The sequence below is a fragment of the Rissa tridactyla genome, chromosome 27, assembly GCF_028500815.1.
Source record: "Rissa tridactyla isolate bRisTri1 chromosome 27, bRisTri1.patW.cur.20221130, whole genome shotgun sequence".
Taxonomy (NCBI): domain Eukaryota; kingdom Metazoa; phylum Chordata; class Aves; order Charadriiformes; family Laridae; genus Rissa; species Rissa tridactyla.
In genome coordinates this window covers 1173122-1189445 of record NC_071492.1, presented here as the reverse complement: position 1 = coordinate 1189445, position 16324 = coordinate 1173122, and the positions used below count along the sequence as shown (strand labels likewise).

General features: G+C 57.2%; 1 protein-coding gene across 1 annotated transcript in view; it reads right to left on the bottom strand.

The window, feature by feature from the left end:
* LOC128901606 (tenascin-X-like) overlaps positions 1-16324 on the bottom strand; it is a 49825-nt gene that overhangs the window by 20334 nt on the left and 13167 nt on the right. The window contains 11 exon segments of the mRNA XM_054183677.1: positions 1454-1747; positions 2512-2805; positions 4421-4714; positions 4932-5225; positions 6182-6475; positions 7084-7377; positions 8304-8597; positions 10793-11086; positions 12039-12332; positions 14181-14474; positions 15039-15332. Coding sequence (XP_054039652.1) covers positions 1454-1747; positions 2512-2805; positions 4421-4714; positions 4932-5225; positions 6182-6475; positions 7084-7377; positions 8304-8597; positions 10793-11086; positions 12039-12332; positions 14181-14474; positions 15039-15332 — 3234 coding nt within the window.

The window sequence follows — 16324 nt, the reverse complement described above, 5'->3', positions numbered from 1 at the left end:
ACCCTGCCATGTGACCCTCTCTCCATCCATTCACCTTCCCATAAGTTTCCTTGACATCTGGCCAAGAATCCAATCATCCATCCATCTCTCCACCCACCCACATCTGTCTCCATCCACCCATCCATCCATCCATCCATCCGGTCAAGCAACCAAAAATCGTCCTATCCAAGCTCATGCACACTCCACCATCCATCTATACGCCATCCATCTGTCCATCCATCCATCCATCCAAACAAGCAACCAAGGAGCCATTTATCCATTTATCATATACCCATACGTTACTCCATCCACCCAGGCACCCATCCATCCTCTCGCCCCTCCATTCAACCATCCAAAAATGGCCCTGACCAAGCTCCTGCCACATCCCACACCCACGCTCCACACGGTGACCACAGCCCCCCTCACCTGTGACGGCGTCGGTGGAGATGGGGCCCACATGTTTCCGACCCCACACCCCGTACAGGTTGAACTTGTAGCGCCGGGACGGTGACAGCCCAGGCACGGTCACCCTGCGCGAACCACCCTCCACGGGCAGCACCTGGGGCTGCCCTTGGCCATCCTTGTACTGCACCGTGAAGGAGTCAAAGGTGCCCTTGGGGACGCTCCACTCCAGCTCCACCGACTCGGGGGTCACCTGGGAGGCCGTCAGCTCGCCCAGGATCGGCTGCGATGGTGGTTCTTCCTCTGGCTCGGCAGCAGCTGACGCAGGGAGGACACAATGCAGGGCTTGAACCATCCATCCGTCCATCCATCCATCCCTCCATCCATTTCTTCATGCACCACATTCATCCTCGAGTCCTTGAATCGAACCAATCATCCATTCATCTACCCATCCAGCCATCCACATCTCCACCCATCCATGCAGGCATCTATGCATTGCTCCATACATACATGCCTGTCTCCATCCGTCTATCCACATCTCCATCCATCCACCCACCCACCCATGTCTGTCTCCATCCATCCAGCCATCCATCCATGGATGTCTCCATCCATCCATCCATCTAGTCTTCCACCCGTTTTATTAAAGCAGGCCATAAACATCCCATGTGTCCATCCATCCATCTGTCTCTCCCTCCTTCCATCCATCCAATCTCCGGTGTCTCCATGCACCAGTCCTGGAGTCCACACCTCCATTCAACCATCCCACCAACCAGACGCTCCTTTATCCCTTCAATCACGTCATCCAACCAAGTTTCTCACCATCCATTCACCCAGACGTGTTCACATGATCACGCAATCTCACATCCAGTCCATAACCACGCACAGTCATCCATCCATCATCCATCCATCATCCATCATCCCTCCATCCATCCATCCATCCATCCATCCATCCATCCCTCCAGTCTCGCATGATCCCATTTCTCCAACACAGCCAGCACCCAAGACATGTTCCCAGTTCCCACCATACCCAGGGTCACAAGGGGACACAGCAATGGTCCACAGCCCCCCTCACCTGTGACGGCGTCGGTGGAGATGGGGCCCACACGTTTCCGACCCCACACCCCGTACAGGTTGAACTTGTAGCGCCGGGACGGTGACAGCCCAGGCACGGTCACCCTGCGCGAACCACCCTCCACAGGCAGCACCTGGGGCTGCCCTTGGCCATCCTTGTACTGCACCGTGAAGGAGTCAAAGGTGCCCTCGGGGACGCTCCACTCCAGCTCCACGGACTCGGGGGTCACCTGGGAGGCCGTCAGCTCGCCCAGGATCGGCTGCGATGGTGGTTCCTCCTCTGGCTCGGCCGCAGCTGACGCAGAGAGGACACAATGCAGGGCATGAACCATCCATCCATCCATCCATCCATCCATCCATCCATCCCTCCCTCCCTCCCTCCCTCCATCCATCTGATCATCCACTCAACAACCATCCCAACACACAACCCTCTTTCTGGATCTTTCTCCATGCACACTCGTAGGCCTCCATCCCACCTATCACCCATTTTCATGGACATCCTTCCACCCGTCAGGATGGGAACTCAGCCAGACGACCATTAACTGTGCCCTTTCTTACCCCACCATTCTCTCCACTTATCCCTCGCCTTCTTATCCATCCATTCATCCCTCCACCAATCCCTCCACCCTGCCAGGTGACCATCTCTCCATCCATTCACCTTCCCAGGCGTCTCCTCGACATCTGGCCAAGAATCCAATCATCCATCCATCTCTCCACCGACCCATGTCTGTCTCTATCCATCCATCCATCCATCCATCCATCCATCCATCCATCCATCCATCCATCCATCCTCCCACCCACCCAACGCTGTCTCCATCCATCCACATCTCCATCCATTCAACCAATAAACCAAGGAGCTGCCCATCCATTTATCCCATGCTACATAGGTTCATCCATCCATCCATCCATCCATCCATCCATCCATCCATCCATCCATCCACCCGGTCAAGCAACCAAAAATCGTCCTATCCAACCTCATGCACACTCAAGAGATCTTCCCAGTTCCCACCATACCCAGGCACCAAAGGGGACACAGCAATGGTCCACAGCCCCCCTCACCTGTGACGGCGTCGGTGGAGATGGGGCCCACACGTTTCCGACCCCACACCCCGTACAGGTTGAACTTGTAGCGCCGGGACGGTGACAGCCCAGGCACGGTCACCCTGCGCGAACCACCCTCCACGGGCAGCACCTGGGGCTGCCCTTGGCCATCCTTGTACTGCACCGTGAAGGAGTCAAAGGTGCCCTCGGGGATGCTCCACTCCAGCTCCACCGACTCGGGGGTCACCTGGGAGGCCGTCAGCTCACCCAGGATCGGCTGCGATGGTGGTTCCTCCTCTGGCTCGGCCGCAGCTGACACAGAGAGAGGACACAATGCAGGGCATGAACATCCATCCCTCCATCCCTCCCTCCATCCATCCTTCCAACCGTCTCAGTCTTCCACCCGTCTCAGTCCTCCACCCATGAAAACATAGCAGGGCACAAGCATCCCTTCCGTCCCTCCACAAATCCACCCATCCGTCAGTCTCTCTCTGTCCTTCCATCCATCAAATCACTCATCTCTCCACGCACCCCTTTACATCCCACAGTCCTGGATCCACACCTGTATTCCAGCATCCAACCACCAAGACACTCTTTACCCCTCCAATCAAGACAACCAACAAATCATCTCACCATCCATCCACACAGACCATTGTCCACACCATCATCCATGCACACATCTAGTGCATGAACCACACACAATCATACAACCATCCATCCACCCATCCATCCATCCATCCATCTCCCATCATCCATCCATCATCCCTCTCTCCCTCCCTCCAATCTCGCATGCTCCCATTCCCCCAACACAGCCAGCACCCAAAACATGTTCCCAGTTCCCACCATACCCAGGCTCCAAAGGGGACACAGCAATGGTCCACAGTCCCCCCTCACCTGTGACAGCGTCGGTGGAGATGGGGCCCACACGTTTCCGACCCCACACCCCGTACAGGTTGAACTTGTAGCGCCGGGACGGTGACAGCCCAGGCACGGTCACCCTGCGCGAACCACCCTCCACGGGCAGCACCTGGGGCTGCCCTTGGCCATCCTTGTACTGCACCGTGAAGGAGTCAAAGGTGCCCTCGCGGACGCTCCACTCCAGCTCCACGGACTCGGGGGTCACCTGGGAGGCCGTCAGCTCGCCCAGGATCGGCTGCGATGGTGGTTCTTCCTCTGGCTCGGCCGCAGCTGACGCAGAGAGGACACAATGCAGGGCATGAACCATCCATCCATCCATCCATCCATCCCTCCCTCCCTCCATCCATCTGATCATCCACTCAACAACCATCCCAACACACAACCATCTTTCTGGATCTTTCTCCATGCACACTCATGGGCCTCCATCCCTCCTATCACCCATTTTCATGGACATCCTTCCACCCGTCAGGACGGGAACTCAGCCAGACGACCATTAACTGTGCCCGTTCTTACCCCACCACTCTCTCCACTTATCCCTCGCCTTCTTATCCATCCATTCATCCCTCCACCAATCCCTCCACCCTGCCAGGTGACCATCTCTCCATCCATTCACCTTCCCAGGCGTCTCCTCGACATCTAGCCAAGAATCCAATCATCCATCCATCTCTCCACCCACCCACGTCTGTCTCCATCCATCCATCCATCCATCCATCCATCCATCCATCCATCCATCCATCCATCCATCCTCCCACCCACCCAACACTGTCTCCATCCATCCACATCTACATCCATTCAACCAATAAGCCAAGGAGCTGCCCATCCATTTATCCAATGCTACATAGGTCCATCCATCCATCCATCCATCCATCCATCCACCCATCCATCCATCCATCCGGTCAAGCAACCAAAAATCGTCCTATCCAACCTCATGCACACTCAAGAGATCTTCCCAGTTCCCCCATACCCAGGCTCCAAAGGGGACACAGCAATGGTCCACAGCCCCCCTCACCTGTGACGGCCTCGGTGGAGATGGGGCCCACACGTTTCCGACCCCACACCCCGTACAGGTTGAACTTGTAGCGCCGGGACGGTGACAGCCCAGGCACGGTCACCCTGCGCGAACCACCCTCCACGGGCAGCACCTGGGGCTGTCCTTGGCCATCCTTGTACTGCACCGTGAAGGAGTCAAAGGTGCCCTCGGGGACGCTCCACTCCAGCTCCACCGACTCGGGGGTCACCTGGGAGGCCGTCAGCTCGCCCAGGATGGGCTGCGATGGTGGTTCCTCCTCTGGCTCGGCCGCAGCTGACACAGAGAGGACACAATGCAGGGCAGGAACATCCATCATCCATCCATCCATCCATCCATCCATCCATCCATCCCTCCCTCCCTCCCTCCCTCCCTCCCTCCAGTCTCGCATGCTCCCATTCCTCCAACACAGCCAGCACCCAAGACATGTTCCCAGTTCCCACAATACCCAGGCTCCAAAGGGGACACAGCAATGGACCACAGCCCCCCTCACCTGTGACGGCCTCGGTGGAGATGGGGCCCACACGTTTCCGGCCCCACACCCCGTACAGGTTGAACTTGTAGCGCCGGGACGGTGACAGCCCAGGCACGGTCACCCTGCGCGAACCACCCTCCACGGGCAGCACCTGGGGCTGCCCTTGGCCATCCTTGTACTGCACCGTGAAGGAGTCAAAGGTGCCCTCATGGACGCTCCACTCCAGCTCCACGGACTCGGGGGACACCTGGGAGGCCGTCAGCTCGCCCAGGACCGGCTGCGATGGTGGTTCCTCCTCTGCCTGGGACGGGGCTGCAACAGGGAGGGCACAATGCAGGGCATGAACATCCATCCATCCGTCCATCCGTCCATCCATTCACCCACCCACCCACCCACTCATCAGTCCGGCTTCCTGCATCTCTCTGTCTATCCTGCCATCCATCAGATCACCCATCTCTCCAGGGACCCTTCACCATCCAGCACTCCTGGAATCCACACCTCCATTTAACCCGCCACCCAACCAGATGCTCCTTGATCCCTCCAAACAACCAAAAATCACACCAACCATCACAACATCCACCTGTCCAACCACCCACCCATCCATTCGTCCTTTCAACCACATGCCCACACAACCTCCACTGACTTAATCACATCAAAAACCAGACTCACATGCAGCCAACTTCTCATCCATTCATCCACATACCCATCAAGGAAACCAATCAACCAAGGAGCCATCCACCCATTCGATGTTCATCCCACTCCCCCGATATGAATCCATCCTTCAGTCCATCCACCCCTTTCCCACACACACGATCATACAACTATTAACCCAGCTATTCATGTCTCCATCCATCCATCCATCCATCCATCCATCCATCCAACCAATCAGACAAGGAGCCACCCATCCATTCATCCAATGATCGATACGTTATTCCAAGCAATAACCCTTCCACCCATCCTTCCAACTGTCCGTCCGCCCACCCATCCATCCATCCATCCATCAATCCAGTCAATCACCCAAAAATCACCCTGACCAAGCTCCCACCACTTTACATCCATCCATCTATACTCCTTCCACCCGCCCATCCATCCGTCCATCCATTCAAACCATCAAACAAGGACCCATTTATCAATTCATCGTATGACCCATATGTTACTCCATCCACCCACCCATCCATCAATACAGTCATCCATCCAAAAATGGCCCTGACCAAGCTCCTGCCACATCCCAAACCCATGGTCTGCACAGTGACCACAGCCCCCCTCACCTGTGACAGCGTCGGTGGAGATGGGGCCCACACGTTTCCGACCCCACACCCCGTACAGGTTGAACTTGTAGCGCCGGGACGGTGACAGCCCAGGCACGGTCACCCTGCGCGAACCACCCTCCACGGGCAGCACCTGGGGCTGCCCTTGGCCATCCCTGTACTGCACCGTGAAGGAGTCAAAGGTGCCCTCGGGGACGCTCCACTCCAGCTCCACGGACTCGGGGGTCACCTGGGAGGCCGTCAGCTCGCCCAGGATCGGCTGCGATGGTGGTTCCTCCTCTGGCTCGGCCGCAGCTGACACAGAGAGGACACAATGCAGGGCATGAACCATCCATCCATCCATCCATCCATCCATCCATCCATCCATCCATCAATCCATCCATCCATCCCTCCCTCCCTACATCCATCTGATCATCCACTCAACAACCATCCCAACACACAACCATCTTTCTGGATCTTTCTCCATGCACACTCGTAGGCCTCCATCCCTCCTATCACCCATTTTCATGGACATTCTTCCACCCGTCAGGACGGGAACTCAGCCAGACGACCATTAACTGTGCCCTTTCTTACCCCACCACTCTCTCCACTTATCCCTCGCCTTCTTATCCATCCATTCATCCCTCCACCAATCCCTCCACCCTGCCAGGTGACCATCTCTCCATCCATTCACCTTCCCAGGCGTCTCCTCGACATCTGGCCAAGAATCCAATCATCCATCCATCTCTCCACCCACCCACGTCTGTCTCCATCCATCCATCCATCCATCCATCCATCCATCCACCCGGTCAAGCAACCAAAAATCGTCCTATCCAACCTCATGCACACTCAAGAGATCTTCCCAGTTCCCACCATACCCAGGCACCCAAGGGAACACAGCAATGGTCCACAGCCCCCCTCACCTGTGACGGCGTCGGTGGAGATGGGGCCCACACGTTTCCGACCCCACACCCCGTACAGGTTGAACTTGTAGCGCCGGGACGGTGACAGCCCAGGCACGGTCACCCTGCGCGAACCACCCTCCACGGGCAGCACCTGGGGCTGCCCTTGGCCATCCCTGTACTGCACCGTGAAGGAGTCAAAGGTGCCCTCGGGGACGCTCCACTCCAGCTCCACGGACTCCGGGGTCACCCGGGAGGCCGTCAGCTCGCCCAGGATCGGCTGCGATGGTGGTTCCTCCTCTGGCTCGGCCGCAGCTGACACAGAGAGGACACAATGCAGGGCAGGAACATCCATCCATCCATCCATCCATCCATCCATCCATCCATCCATCCCTCCCTCCCTCCATCTGATCATCTACTCAGCAACCAGTACAACCAACCATCCCAACACACAACCATCTTTCTGGATCTTTCTCCATGCACACTCGTGGGCCTCCATCCCTCCTATCACCCATTTTCATGGACATCCTTCCATCCGTCAGGATGGGAACTCAGTCAGACGACCATTAACTGTGCCCTTTCTTACCCCACCACTCTCTCCACTTATCCCTCGGCTTCTTATCCATCCATTCATCCCTCCACCAATCCCTCCGCCCTGCCAGGTGACCCTCTCTCCATCCATTCACCTTCCCAGGCGTCTCCTTGACATCTGGCCAAAAATCCAATCATCCATCCATCTCTCCACCCACCCATGTCTGTCTCCATCCATTCATCCATCCATCCATCCATCCATCCATCCATCCACCCACCCTCCCACCCACCCAATGCTGTCTCCATCCATCCACATCTCCATCCATTCAACCAATAAACCAAGGAGCTGCCCATCCATTTATCCAATGCTACATAGGTCCATCCATCCATCCATCCATCCATCCATCCATCCATCCACCCGGTCAAGCAACCAAAAATCGTCCTATCCAACCTCATGCACACTCCACCATCCATCTATACGCCATCCATCTGTCCATCCATCCCTCCATCCATCCCTCCATCCATCCATCCATCCCTCCCTCCATCCCTCCCTCCATCCCTCCCTCCCTCCATCCTCCATCCCTCCCTCCTTCCCTCCAATCTCGCATGCTCCCATCCCTACAACACAGTCAGCACCCAAGACATGTTCCCAGTTCCCACCATACCCAGGCACCAAAGGGGACACAGCAATGGTCCACAGCCCCCCTCACCTGTGACGGCGTCGGTGGAGATGGGGCCCACACGTTTCCGACCCCACACCCCGTACAGGTTGAACTTGTAGCGCCGGGACGGTGACAGCCCAGGCACGGTCACCCTGCGCGAACCACCCTCCACGGGCAGCACCTGGGGCTGCCCTTGGCCATCCTTGTACTGCACCGTGAAGGAGTCAAAGGTGCCCTCGGGGACGCTCCACTCCAGCTCTACAGACTCGGGGGTCACCTGGGAGGCCGTCAGCTCGCCCAGGATCGGCTGCGATGGTGGTTCCTCCTCTGGCTTGGCCGCAGCTGACACAGAGAGAGGACACAATGCAGGGCATGAACATCCATCCATCCATCCATCCATCCATTTCTTCATGCACCACATTCATCCTCGAGTCCTTGAATCGAACCAATCATCCATTCATCTACCCATCCAGCCACCCACATCTACACCCATCCATGCAGGCATCTATGCACTGCTCCATACATACATCCCTGTCTCCATCTGTCTATCCACATCTCCATCCATCCATCCATCCACCCACCAACCCACCCACGTCTGTCTCCCTCTCTCCCTCCCTCCAATCTCGCATGCCCCCATTCCTCCAACACAGCCAGCACCCAAGACATGTTCCCAGTTCCCACCATACCCAGGCACCAAAGGGGACACAGCAACGGTCCACAGCCCCCCTCACCTGTGACGGCGTCGGTGGAGATGGGGCCCACACGTTTCCGACCCCACACCCCGTACAGGTTGAACTTGTAGCGCCGGGACGGTGACAGCCCAGGCACGGTCACCCTGCGCGAACCACCCTCCACGGGCAGCACCTGGGGCTGCCCTTGGCCATCCTTGTACTGCACCATGAAGGAGTCAAAGGTGCCCTCGGGGACGCTCCACTCCAGCTCCACCGACTCGGGGGTCACCTGGGAGGCCGTCAGCTCGCCCAGGATCGGCTGCGATGGTGGTTCCTCCTCTGGCTCGGCCGCAGCTGACACAGAGAGAGGACACAATGCAGGGCAGGAACATCCATCCATCCATCCATCCATCCATCCATCAATCCCTCCCTCCCACCCTCCCTCCATCCATCTGATCATCTACTCAGCAACCAGTACAACCAACCATCCCAACACACAACCATCTTTCTGGATCTTTCTCCATGCACACTCATAGGCCTCCATCCCTCCTATCACCCATTTTCATGGACATCCTTCCATCCGTCAGGACGAGAACTCAGCCAGACGACCATTAACTGTGCCCGTTCTTACCCCACCACTCTCTCCACTTATCCCTCGGCTTCTTATCCATCCATTCATCCCTCCACCAATCGCTCCACCCTTTCATGTCACCATCTCTCCATCCATTCACCTTCCCATAAGTTTCCTCGACATCTGGCCAAGAATCCAATCATCCATCCATCTCTCCACCCACCCAACGCTGTCTCCATCCATCCACATCTCCATCCATTCAACCAATAAACCAAGGAGCTACCCATTCATTTATCCACTGCTACATAGGTTCATCCACCCATCCATCCACCCATCCATCCGTCCATCCATCCGGTCAAGAAATCAAAAATCGTCCTATCCAACCTCATGCACACTCCACCATCCATCTATACGCCATCCATCTGTCCATCCATCCATCCATCCCTCCGTCCATCCCTCCCTCCTTCCCTCCAATCTCGCATGCTCCCATCCCTCCAACACAGTCAGCACCCAAGACATGTTCCCAGTTCCCACCATACCCAGGCACCCAAGGGGACACAGCAACGGTCATCCATCCATCCATCCATCCATCCATCCATCCATCCATCCATCCATCCAAACAAGCAACCAAGGAGCCATTTATCCATTTATCATATACCCATACGTTACTCCATCCACCCAGGCACCCATCCATCCTCTCACCCCTCCATTCAACCATCCAAAAATGGCCCTGACCAAGCTCCTGCCAGATCCCACACCCACGCTCCACACGGTGACCACAGGCCCCCTCACCTGTGACGGCGTCAGTGGAGATGGGGCCCACACGTTTCCGACCCCACACCCCGTACAGGTTGAACTTGTAGCGCCGGGACGGTGACAGCCCAGGCACGGTCACCCTGCGCGAACCACCCTCCACGGGCAGCACCTGGGGCTGCCCTTGGCCATCCTTGTACTGCACCGTGAAGGAGTCAAAGGTGCCCTCGCGGACGCTCCACTCCAGCTCCACGGACTCAGGGGTCACCTGGGAGGCCGTCAGCTCGCCCAGGATCGGCTGCGATGGTGGTTCCTCCTCTGGCTCGGCTGCAGCTGACACAGAGAGGACACAATGCAGGGCAGGAACATCCATCATCCATCCATCCATCCCTCCATCCATCCATCCATCCATCCATCCCTCCCTCCCTCCAGTCTCGCATGCTCCCATTCCTCCAACACAGCCAGCACCCAAGACATGTTCCCAGTTCCCACCATACCCAGGCACAAAAGGGGACACAGCAATGGTCCACAGCCCCCCTCACCTGTGACGGCGTCGGTGGAGATGGGGCCCACACGTTTCCGGCCCCACACCCCGTACAGGTTGAACTTGTAGCGCCGGGACGGTGACAGCCCAGGCACGGTCACCCTGCGCGAACCACCCTCCACGGGCAGCACCTGGGGCTGCCCTTGGCCATCCTTGTACTGCACCGTGAAGGAGTCAAAGGTGCCCTCGCGGACGCTCCACTCCAGCTCCACGGACTCGGGGGACACCTGGGAGGCCGTCAGCTCGCCCAGGATCGGCTGCGATGGTGGTTCCTCCTCTGCCTGGGATGGGGCTGCAACAGGGAGGGCACAATGCAGGGCATGAACATCCATCCATCCGTCCATCCGTCCATCCATTCACCCACCCACCCACCCACCCATCAGTCCGGCTTCTTGCATCTCTCTGTCTATCCTGCCATCCATCAGATCACCCATCTCTCCAGGGACCCTTCACCATCCAGCACTCCTGGAATCCACACCTCCATTTAACCCGCCACCCAACCAGATGCTCCTTGATCCCTCCAAACAACCAAAAATCACACCAACCATCACAACATCCACCTGTCCAACCACCCACCCATCCATTCGTCCTTTCAACCACATGCCCACACAACCTCCACTGACTTAATCACATCAAAAACCAGACTCACATGCAGCCAACTTCTCATCCATTCATCCACGTACCCATCAAGGAAACCAATCAACCAAGGAGCCATCCACCCATTCGATGTTCATCCCACTCCCCCGATATGATTCCGTCCTTCAGTCCATCCACCCCTTTCCCACACACACGATCATCCAACTATTAACCCAGCTATTCATGTCTCCATCCATCCATCCATCCATCCATCCATCCAACCAATCAGACAAGGAGCCACCCATCCATTCATCCAATGATCGATACGTTATTCCAAGCAATAACCCTTCCACCCATCCTTCCAACTGTCCGTCCGCCCACCCATCCATCCATCCATCCATCAATCCAGTCAATCACCCAAAAATCACCCTGACCAAGCTCCCACCACTTTACATCCATCCATCTATACTCCTTCCACCCGCCCATCCATCCGTCCATCCATTCAAACCATCAAACAAGGACCCATTTATCAATTCATCGTATGACCCATATGTTACTCCATCCACCCACCCATCCATCAATACAGTCATCCATCCAAAAATGGCCCTGACCAAGCTCCTGCCACATCCCAAACCCATGGTCTGCACAGTGACCACAGCCCCCCTCACCTGTGACAGCGTCGGTGGAGATGGGGCCCACACGTTTCCGACCCCACACCCCGTACAGGTTGAACTTGTAGCGCCGGGACGGTGACAGCCCAGGCACGGTCACCCTGCGCGAACCACCCTCCACGGGCAGCACCTGGGGCTGCCCTTGGCCATCCTTGTACTGCACCATGAAGGAGTCAAAGGTGCCCTCGGGGACGCTCCACTCCAGCTCCACGGACTCGGGGGTCACCTGGGAGGCCGTCAGCTCGCCCAGGATCGGCTGCGATGGTGGTTCCTCCTCTGGCTCGGCCGCAGCTGACACAGAGAGAGTACACAATGCAGGGCATGAACATCCATCCATCCATCCATCCATCCACCCATCCACCCATCCATCCCTCCATCCACCCATCCATCCATCCATCCATTTCTTCATGCACCACATTCATCCTCGAGTCCTTGAATCGAACCAATCATCCATTCATCTACGCATCCAGCCATTCACATCTCCACCCATCCATGCAGGCATCTATGCATTGCTCCATACATACATCCCTGTCTCCATCCGTCTATCCACATCTCCATCCATCCACCCACCCACCCACGTCTGTCTCCATCCATCCGTCCATCCATCCATCCATCCATGGATGTCTCCATCCATCCATCCATCCATCCATCTAGTCTTCCACCCATTTTATTAAAGCAGGCCATAAACATCCCATGTGTCCATCCATCCATCTGTCCCTCCCTCCTTCCATCCATCCAATCTCCAGTGTCTCCATGCACCAGTCCTGGAGTCCACACCTCCATTCAACCATCCCACCAACCAGACGCTTATTCATCCCTTCAATCACGTCATCCAACCGAGTTTCTCACCATCCATTCACCCAGACGTGTTCACATGATCACGCAATCTCACATCCAGTCCATAACCACGCACAGTCATCCATCCGTCATCCATCCATCATCCATCCATCATCCATCATCCCTCCATCCCTCCCTCCCTCCCTCCCTCCAGTCTCGCATGATCCCATTTCTCCAACACAGCCAGCACCCAAGACATGTTCCCAGTTCCCACCATACCCAGGCTCCAAAGGGGACACAGCAATGGTCCACAGCCCCCCTCACCTGTGACGGCCTCGGTGGAGATGGGGCCCACACGTTTCCGACCCCACACCCCGTACAGGTTGAACTTGTAGCGCCGGGACGGTGACAGCCCAGGCACGGTCACCCTGCGCGAACCACCCTCCACGGGCAGCACCTGGGGCTGCCCTTGGCCATCCTTGTACTGCACCGTGAAGGAGTCAAAGGTGCCCTCACGGACGCTCCACTCCAGCTCCACGGACTCAGGGGTCACCTGGGAGGCCGTCAGCTCGCCCAGGATCGGCTGCGATGGTGGTTCTTCCTCTGGCTCGGCCGCAGCTGACGCAGAGAGGACACAATGCAGGGCATGAACCATCCATCCATCCATCCATCCATCCATCCATCCATCCATCCCTCCCTCCCTCCCTCCATCCATCTGATCATCCACTCAACAACCATCCCAACACACAACCATCTTTCTGGATCTTTCTCCATGCACACTCGTAGGCCTCCATCCCTCCTATCACCCATTTTCATGGACATCCTTCCACCCGTCAGGACGGGAACTCAGCCAGACGACCATTAACTGTGCCCTTTCTTACCCCACCATTCTCTCCACTTATCCCTCGCCTTCTTATCCATCCATTCATCCCTCCACCAATCCCTCCACCCTGCCATGTGACCATCTCTCCATCCATTCACCTTCCCAGGCGTCTCCTCGACATCTGGCCAAGAATCCAATCATCCATCCATCTCTCCACCCACCCACGTCTGTCTCTATCCATCCATCCATCCATCCATCCATCCATCCATCCATCCATCCATCAATCCTCCCACCCACCCAACGCTGTCTCCATCCATCCACATCTACATCCATTCAACCAATAAACCAAGGAGCTGCCCATCCATTTATCCAATGCTACATAGGTCCATCCATCCATCCATCCATCCATCCATCCATCCACCCGGTCAAGCAACCAAAAATCGTCCTATCCAACCTCATGCACACTCAAGAGATCTTCCCAGTTCCCACCATACCCAGGCACCAAAGGGGACACAGCAATGGTCCACAGCCCCCCTCACCTGTGACAGCGTCGGTGGAGATGGGGCCCACACGTTTCCGACCCCACACCCCGTACAGGTTGAACTTGTAGCGCCGGGACGGTGACAGCCCAGGCACGGTCACCCTGCGCGAACCACCCTCCACGGGCAGCACCTGGGGCTGCCCTTGGCCATCCTTGTACTGCACCGTGAAGGAGTCAAAGGTGCCCTCGGGGACGCTCCACTCCAGCTCCACAGACTCGGGGGTCACCTGGGAGGCCGTCAGCTCGCCCAGGATCGGCTGCGATGGTGGTTCCTCCTCTGGCTCGGCCGCAGCTGATGCAGAGACGGCACAATTGAGGGCATGAACCATCCATCCCTCCATCCCTCCCTCCATCCATCCTTCCAACCGTCTCAGTCTTCCACCCATGAAAACATAGCAGGGCACAAGCATCCCTTCCGTCCCTCCACAAATCCACCCATCCGTCAGTCTCTCTCTGTCCTTCCATCCATCAAATCACTCATCTCTCCATGCACCCCTTTACATCCCACAGTCCTGGATCCACACCTGTATTCCAGCATCCAACCACCAAGACACTCTTTACCCCTCCAATCAAGACAACCAACAAATCATCTCACCATCCATCCACGCAGCCGATTCTCCACACCATCATCCATGCACACATCTAGTGCATGAACCACACACAATCATACAACCATCCATCCACCCATCCATCCATCCATCCATCTCCCATCATCCATCCATCATCCCTCTCTCCCTCCCTCCAATCTCGCATGCTCCCATTCCCCCAACACAGCCAGCACCCAAAACATGTTCCCAGTTCCCACCATACCCAGCGTCACAAGGGGACACAGCAATGGTCCACAGTCCCCCCTCACCTGTGACAGCGTCGGTGGAGATGGGGCCCACACGTTTCCGACCCCACACCCCGTACAGGTTGAACTTGTAGCGCCGGGACGGTGACAGCCCAGGCACGGTCACCCTGCGCGAACCACCCTCCACGGGCAGCACCTGGGGCTGCCCTTGGCCATCCTTGTACTGCACCGTGAAGGAGTCAAAGGTGCCCTCAGGGACGCTCCACTCCAGCTCCACGGACTCGGGGGTCACCTGGGAGGCCGTCAGCTCGCCCAGGATTGGCTGCGATGGTGGTTCCTCCTCTGGCTCGGCCGCAGCTGACACAGAGAGAGGGCACAATGCAGGGCATGAACATCCATCCGTCCATCCATCCGTCCATCCATCCATCCATTTCTTCATGCACCACATTCATCCTCGAGTCCTTGAATCGAACCAATCATCCATTCATCTACCCATCCAGCCATCCACATCTCCACCCATCCATGCAGGCATCTATGCATTGCTCCATACATACATCCCTGTCTCCATCCGTCTACCCACATCTCCATCCATCCATCCACCCACCCACCAACCCACCCACGTCTGTCTCCATCCCTCCCTCCCTCCAATCCTGAATGCTCCCATTCCTCCAACACAGTCAGCACCCAAGACATGTTCCCAGTTCCCACCATACCCAGGCACCAAAGGGGACACAGCAATGGTCCACAGCCCCCCTCACCTGTGACGGCCTCGGTGGAGATGGGGCCCACACGTTTCCGACCCCACACCCCGTACAGGTTGAACTTGTAGCGCCGGGACGGTGACAGCCCAGGCACGGTCACCCTGCGCGAACCACCCTCCACGGGCAGCACCTGGGGCTGCCCTTGGCCATCCTTGTACTGCACCGTGAAGGAGTCAAAGGTGCCCTCGCGGACGCTCCACTCCAGCTCCACCGACTCGGGGGTCACCTGGGAGGCCGTCAGCTCGCCCAGGATCGGCTGCGATGGTGGTTCCTCCTTTGGCGAGGACGGGGCTGCAACAGGGAGGGCACAATGCAGGGCACTCTGGGGACAGACCACCATCCACCCATCCATCCGCCCATCTAATCACCCACCCATCCCACAACTCACCCAACCAGACACCCTTCCATCCATTCCCCATTCCTCCAGCCCCTTGCCCACCCATACGCTCATCCAGCCAACTGCCCCTTTGCCCGGCAGTTCAGGCTCCCAGCCTGACAGAAAGCTGCCCTTCCAGCCATCCAACCATCCACGTGTCTTCCCACCCACCCAGGTCTCCTTCCATCCCATCACCCACCCTCTTTCAATGA